The 7,793-nt window shown below is 37.5% G+C and overlaps 1 protein-coding gene across 3 annotated transcripts in view; it reads left to right on the top strand.

The window, feature by feature from the left end:
- The first annotated feature begins 4,037 nt into the window (after window positions 1-4,037).
- The window catches only part of LOC105461295 (voltage-dependent calcium channel subunit alpha-2/delta-3), a 64,131-nt gene continuing 60,375 nt past the window's right edge, over window positions 4,038-7,793 (top strand). For 2 of the 3 annotated variants that reach the window (XM_011707787.1, XM_011707786.1), the window contains exons 1-3: window positions 4,038-4,443; window positions 5,866-5,947; window positions 6,194-6,304. In XM_011707787.1, the coding sequence (XP_011706089.1) occupies window positions 4,343-4,443; window positions 5,866-5,947; window positions 6,194-6,304 (294 nt within the window). In that variant the 5' untranslated portion in view covers window positions 4,038-4,342. The remainder of the gene's footprint in view (window positions 4,444-5,865; window positions 5,948-6,193; window positions 6,305-7,793) is intronic. The other variant, XM_011707788.1, reaches the window with a different exon arrangement.

Here is a 7,793-nt window from a genome sequence, read left to right as displayed (position 1 = left end):
TAAAAAGAAATGAAATTTATTTTATTATTATTTATTTATTTTATTATTTCATTATTTATATTTATTTTATTTCTGGTCTAGTTTTTGGGTGGAAAGTGATCCAAAGGGAGTCAAGATGCTTGGATAATTTATTAAAAAATTAGAAAAAAAAAATTTTTTTTATTTTATTATTTATATTTATTTTATTTCCGGTCTAATTTTTGGGTGGACAGTGATCCAAAGGGAGTCAAGATGCTTGGATAATTTTCTCTATGCTGTAGCTATTGTACAGTTTGTGAGGGTCCCTTGTAAGATGCACAGTTACGCAGGTATGTGAAGAACAGTAACTTTATATGTATTATATGATGCGCTCATATAATATACAGAGTATCCAGAAAATTGCTCGCAATATTTCGGGAAGTGATTCAGGTCCCAAAAAGAAAGGAAAAAAGCTACATAAAGGTCCAGAAATGAGTTGTTTCCAAGTTATACCAATTTTTATGTTAAAATAATTGTAAATAAATTATATTAATTGTAATAAATGGTAATAATCATAATAAATTATAATTATAATGATTATGATTATAAAAATAAATTACGATTTATTTACAATTTTTTAACATAAAAGTGGCTATAATTCGGAAATGACTTATTTCCGGACTAATGTTTATATCGGTTTTCTTCCTTTTTGGGTCCCGAATTTCGTAAAGTATTGTGGGCGATTTTCTGGACATCTTGTATATACATACATATACATATGTATATCTATATACATACAGGGTGTCTGTAAAGTCTGACCCAAGTCTAATATCTCGGAAACAGCTTTAGATATAGAAAAATGTTTCAGATAAAAGTTGTAGAATATCAAGGGGGACATATGATACTGCGGCGATATATACTGTAACTTTCAATCTTCATAATTCGGAAAGTACTAATTAAAAAAAGGCTTTATTATAGTATTTTGAAAAGCTCTCGAGCTAAAGTACAAGAATAATAATACAATAAAAAATGGGAGTTCCATTTAAGAAAACTCGGTCACAATGACCTAGCCTTAAGAAGATCACTGAAGGTCAAGATCATATTTTCATCAAATGTTTTTGATATTCTATAACTTTTGTCTGAAACATTTTTCCATATCTAAAGCCGTTTCCGAAATATTAGACCTGTGTCAGTCTTTATAAACACGCGCGCGCGCGCATACACACACCCCATTATGTTTTCACATTTCAATTTTTTCATCTTTTCGAACATTTCTTTACGCATATTAATGAGAGGTTTAGATTAAAAAAGATTTAGAGTGAAAATAACGAATGTAATTAGCGTGAGAGTGTAAATTGTCGTGCGTAACGGACTTGTACATTACGCTAAGTTGGACATGTTCAGAAAAGATGTATCTTGTGAAAACTTCTTAATGTAGTGCCGTATACGCGCATAAAATAGATTTTTTTTTCATTATTAGAAGAGATACTTTTACTTTTATCAAGAAAAACAAAAAATCCAGTATGTAGCTACAATCAGAAAAAAATAGTAAGATATGTATAAGGAATATTTGTATAAATAAAATTAAGTTTTCACTCTTTTAAAGTCGAAATAAATAAATAAGATATTTACATATAATTTCTGTGTATTGCAAACGAAAGTATAAATGAATCCAAATATAAATAAATAATATACAAATTCTCTTTTTTGCGTCTAATTTCTTTCAGCGATTTACTTAAAAATTTTTTACTTGCCTATTTCTTTAGTTTGCAATCTTGTAATATAATTTCTTGCCAAATTTAAAATTTAATAGTACAGATAGAGATTTATAAAATGTACCAGGTAAGTGGTTGCATCTTTGTATTGGTAAGACAAAAGATTTTTCAATTTTATAATTATTAAATTTAATCATGGATTTTATTGGAACTTGTTATCATTTGCGCGCAAATATAAAGACAAGAAATATTCAATTCTCATTTTTTTGTCACGATTTGGGATGCAAATCCAAGATGATTGAGATATCGCAAAAGGAACAAAAGCCAAAATAATGTCTCAATGATTTAAGCTTTAAAATTAATTTGAAATTCTGTACATATATTTCATTGTGCAAAAAATGATATTGGAAATTATCCAAGAATCAATATAGGTATTATTACATTGGAAATTTTAAACACATACAACTTAAATAAAAATTATTCATATGTTATTTATTTGGCGTAATTAAAAACATATATGTATAATTGTAATTTATTTCAATGAAATTATTTCCATATATATTCTCTAGAGATTGTTACACAGATTCCGATCTTTGACAGTTTTAAATAATTTCTTCGATGAAGAGAGAAATTTCTCTCTCACGCGCATAACGTCGTCGCCACCGTGGTTGGACAAATGTAACGCAACGTTACACCTCGCCTCACCATAGGAAAAGCTCTCGCTGTCTTTATGTAAGATATAGATATATGTTAAATCAATGATACCGGGCTTGCGCTGCGTTACACCCCCGTAACGTGGCGTAAGGTCGGGACCGCGCATCTCCCCCTCTTCCCCCACCTCCTATCCCCTTCACGGAACGGCGCTGGGCCTTCTCCACCTTCCGCTGCTTTTATCCCCCGTCCACCCTCGCGCGCTTCGCACCCACCATACCACCATTGCCACCGCCACCACCACCACCCGTCTTTCTCGCGACGTATATTCCCCACTCTTTCGTCCCTTCTAATCCCTCGTACGCTGCCCCCGTGCAAAAGGCTCCAGGCGGAGCGAGCAACCTGGCTGAGCAAGCTTCGACGAGCTTCGGCGAAGCCGATGTCGCGCTGGTCGCCGGCATTGCAACCGGCGTTGCCGCCGTCGTCGCCATGGAGCGCTCCACCTTCGTCGGCCCCTGCCCTTTGTGGGAACAGCGATAGAAGGGGATGGGGTGGCTCATCTCCTTCCTCACTCCCCACCCCCAAATTGCGTACTACCGAATACCACGAGCTAGCTCGTTGATCGTAGACGTAGTAAGGGGTAATGCGCGCGCGTACCACCCTCACGGGGGTGGCGATAGCGGCCAGACAGCGCGGCGGCAGAGATAGCGGCGCGGCGCGACGCCACGCGACGCGACACCATCGCGCCGTTCTTGCGTGATTTTCCGCATCGTGCGCCAGCCGAGACGGCGAGACAGGAGGTCCGTCACGCGGACGGATCCGTTCGGAAAAGCAGTGTCGTCGTCAAAGAGAGCGTGAACCGTTCTTTCTCCCTCTCTTTCTCCGGTCGTTTATTGTCCGCCGCTCGCGTTTCTTTTCCCACCTTTTCTGCTCGCGCGCACTACCCCCGCCGAAGAGTTCCGCTCTTTTTTCAACCACTTTCCCGCCATTTCACCGCGTATTCCTTCTTCCCCCATCCACCCTTCTCTTCCCCTCCTCTCGCCTTCTTTTCCTCGCATCCTCACCGTTTTGTTTCCCATTTTCCAATTCTTTCGGTTTTTCTGCATTCCTACGCGTTACAGCGTGAACCCGTGAATTTAACGCAGAGTCGCGCGACAACGCGGCGATCGGCGGCACTGCGATCCACGGGGACCCGCGGCGATCGACAGTGGTGCGGTAAATAGCGTTGCAGACAAGGGGGGCAATTGCGGCGCGGAGACGCGAGACGAAAAAATTATGTCGTCCTCGTACTGTGCGATAAGATCATGTGGTCGCACTCAGCTCCGAAAAAGGCAGTGACATTTCGAGCGCACGTTCCGGAACGGTACACGCAGCCCGGAACGCCGCCGCCACCGCCGCCACCGCCACCGCCGCCGCCGCCGCCGCCGCCGCCGCCGCCTACTACTACTACTACCTCCTTCCGCCCGCTGTTGAAATGATCGAACTGGCGACCGGATTTGCTCTGACACCCGCGGCGCGGACCGTCACCGTTCGCGAAGTGGCAAACGCGGGGATGAAGGGGTGGTCTCATCGCTGTGCGTGATCCGATTTCGTGACCTTGTACATCACTTGTAGGAGAGAGAAATAGAGAGAGAGAGAGAGAGAGAGAGAGAGAGAGAGAGAGGGAGCGCGCGCGCAAGTGAGCGCGGGTAGCGGGTCCGAGGGTTGGCGAATAGTGGACGCGGCAGTAGATAGATGTGCTCGAGATCGGTTTGCAAGAGGAGCGAGAGGTGGAGGAGATTCGAGATCGGTGATGACCTATGGACGATGCGCGAGGATCGTTAAATCGACGAGTGCCGAACCGGTTCGTCCTTGGTCCCCGGCTCGACCCCGATCGATCGTCAATCACGCGAAATTACCGCGGAGAGACTTCCCACGGGAGACCACGCGCCGAGTACGCGGCGAGGGTGGCAAAGAGGGAGAGAAAGAGGGAGGGAAAGAGGATTTTTGAGAAATAATTGTCTAGAATCGTTGAAATAATGTTCCTGCGCATCGACGACAGGCTGCTACGCTTCGGGCTACTGTTTCTGTTGTGGATAGGCTCGAGTCGTCAACAAGAGGAGGACATACCTCACAATGAGTAAGTGTTGATCGCGTGAGTGCGACGTACCTTGTAAGCGATTAAGTAACGAAAGCATGAAAAACGTCGCAGACCCGTGCATCGTCAGACATCGATGACGCATGAGGAGCCTGAAAGAAGTTGACCGGGTGGGTTTGAAAGGGAGGGAAAGAGGGAGTCTTGGGGGTGGTAAGGGTGGTGGTGGTGCGGTGGATGTGCGAGCGATCGGACGGATGGGGTGCATAAAGCTCGACGAGCAAAACTCGATAGGGAGCAGAAGGAGCGCGAGGGTGAGGGTGAGGAGGTGGACGAGGGCGAGAACGAGCATGCGGTAGTAGGGTGGGGAAATAAAGGAACGTGCGAGAGTGGGAAGGAGGGTGAGAAAAAGAGAGAAAGTGAGAAAGGAAGAAAGAGAGAGAGGGTGAGACGTCGTCAAGGGTGTGAGCGATATGAGAAGAGCGAATATATAGGGTTAAGGATATAAAGACAGGATATAAAGACGAAAAAAGAATGAAAAAAAATATGAATAAAAAAATATAAAATATAAATAGAAAAGTCTAAGAAAAAGATGTATTAGACTTCAATCAGAAAGGAAGGAAGGGTAAAAGAGGAGTGAAATGGAGGGAGAAAGAGAGAGAGAGAGAGAAATTATATAAAGGCCGTGAAAAGAAATGGAAGCGAAAGAACAGAAATAAGGAAATGCGTAACACACACACACACACACACACGCACACACACAAATTGATATTGACTACACATGGAAATGAGAGAGAAGGTGGAAAAGGATTTAAGCATGAAAAAGATCAAAAGATACGATATGATGTGAAATCTTAGAAAAAATTTTAGCAGTTTGATCTTTTAGATACGAAGATAAGCTTTTTAAAATTAGCGACAATTTTTCGAAATTATTAGTTACAAATCGTATAACTGCTTATTGAAATTACACCAGAAATCACAAAAGTCACAAGTGTATTTAAGCTGTATTCCAAAATTCACTGTCAATGTTGAAAATTTATAATGCACGTAAAACACGTAATGTAACGTAAATTGTAGATTTTTAGCGGTGACAGTAAATTTTGGAACACAGCCTTAATCTCTCTCTTTCTCTCTCTTTTTTTCTCTCTCTCTCTCTCCTTTTCTCTCCCTCGCCCTTTCCCTCTTTCTCCCCTCATAATCAATTTCTAAAATAAATTTCATAAGACTGTCTCGCGCAAGGATTTCTTCATATTATAATTTTAATAAATGGAAATATGAAAAAATATTTGCAATCAATTATTTCTATATGACATAAAACAGCTGACATAAAACAATTATGCATTATTATAAGCTAACGCAGCAAGGGACATTTCAATTATTTATTTAATGTATTTTATATTTCTTGTTATTGCATATCTCGTTACCGAACATAACATTTAAAATTAATGTTATCGTTAATTATTACAGAGTGAAAAACTGGGCTTTAAAGTTCGGCGTGGATCTATGGGAGTTTGGTAAACAAGTAACCAAAATGAGCGAGATACAAAGGGTAAAAAATTATATCTAACATATATTTAGCTGTAATTATATAATATATAATAAATATAAATTAACAATAAGATTAATCCATCAATAGAGATATCGTAAATGTCCATGCGTGTAAAAATTCATACTTTAAGAAAAAAATAAATAATAGTTATTTATAAGGTCTTTTTTCCAAATTATACTTTTTTGACATAAAATCTTGTAATTTTGCCACTCACGTACTTATTGATTTTTATTGCTTTACATTTAGAAATATCACGAAGTGGAGGCCAATGTCGTAAAAAGGGATGGTCTCGTTCTCGTTCGGGAAATGGCCTTGGAGGTGAAAAACATGATGGACTTTAAAATGAATGCTGTAATGGTACGTCAACAGATATTCCTTTCTCCACTTTTAGTGCATGATATCGATTTTAAGACTGTCAGATTAGAAAGATATTATGTAATTCAGTTTGGAGTTGTGTTTTAAGACCAACAAACATTTAACGCGAAATTTACCTGAATTGGAAATTGTAAAAAGATTTACACAATTATTATTAAGCACCAAGAATCCGCTTCAGACCACATATGACATTCTAATAATTTACGTAGTTTGAATTTTCGTGGTCTTGATTACATTTTATATTAATATTTAATACAATAAATGTTGAAATCTAAAAATCTGACAAACATAACTTTCTCAATATTTTCAATAGGAATAGGTTTTACCATTTTATAAAAATTTTATATTAACAAATATTTTTGGTTTTTCAAATCGCAGTTATTTGGGTAAACAAATATCAAAAAATTATATTTACAGTTTATAAATATTAACATTTAAAAATACCTCAAGTAATTGTTTAGTATAAAAAACTATTTCCTGTTGAGTTAATTTTAAACTATCTGCTTCCATCGCTAATTGTCTTGATCTAGAATCGTCTCTGTATAGCACGATTCTCCAAGAAATGACGTTCAGAATATGTTCTAAGGACGTTTATAGAACATTCTTCAAATAAAGTATGCTGTATAGATTCGATTGTAATGACCTACTGCAAAATCTCAAAGTTATCCTTTTAAGCATCTGAGAAAAAATCGTTCCAAAAATCGAAAAACTCGCAGATAATTTTAATTCCTTATTTTGAAACAAACTTATCTTAAATCCTTATTTCTGATTCTTACTCACATGTTATGTCAAAATTGGCGTTGGATGCACTTCGTGCAAATAAATTCCGAAATAAATATTGATCAAACAAAATTTTTAAATAAAATAGCTACACTCTTAAGTTTGTTTAAACAATCTATGATTTATAATAAAATTTTCTTTCTAATTTTATTTGTTTTGTAATACAAAAAAACATTTAAAAAATAAAAACGCACTCACGCACGATGTATTACGCATATTTTGAAGTATATGGGTTTATCTACATAACATTACACTACTATTCACTACAATATGATTTTTTACAAGAAAAAGTAACTTATAGTTATTTAACACTGAATACAGTCCTATTTGTCGATATACTACAATTTTAAAGAATCTGTGATTAAAATGACTATTTTAAAAATAGCTATTTTAGTGTATTTTAACATATAACTACAATGTACATATGTAACGTATTGGAGAAGTTTTATTGCAATTCAAATTAAATATATTGTTAGAATTTTCAACTCTTAAAAGGAATTTGTTGATTATAATTAAAAAAATATTTATATTGTTCTGGAACTATTTGTGTTAATTTGCATCAAATTATATATATATATATATATACACTTCTCAACAAAATTAAAGCATCACTTACTCTACCCTCCAAAAATAGGCAAATTTCAAGAGAATGTAACTTCGAAAAAAATGATCGTAACAGAATGATCAAAAA

The sequence above is a fragment of the Wasmannia auropunctata genome, unplaced genomic scaffold (genome assembly GCF_000956235.1).
Source record: "Wasmannia auropunctata unplaced genomic scaffold, wasmannia.A_1.0 LD294819.1, whole genome shotgun sequence".
In the NCBI taxonomy this organism is placed as follows: domain Eukaryota; kingdom Metazoa; phylum Arthropoda; class Insecta; order Hymenoptera; family Formicidae; genus Wasmannia; species Wasmannia auropunctata.
The sequence above is the reverse complement of the archived record's forward strand: the minus strand, read 5'-3'. Positions and strand labels throughout refer to the sequence as shown.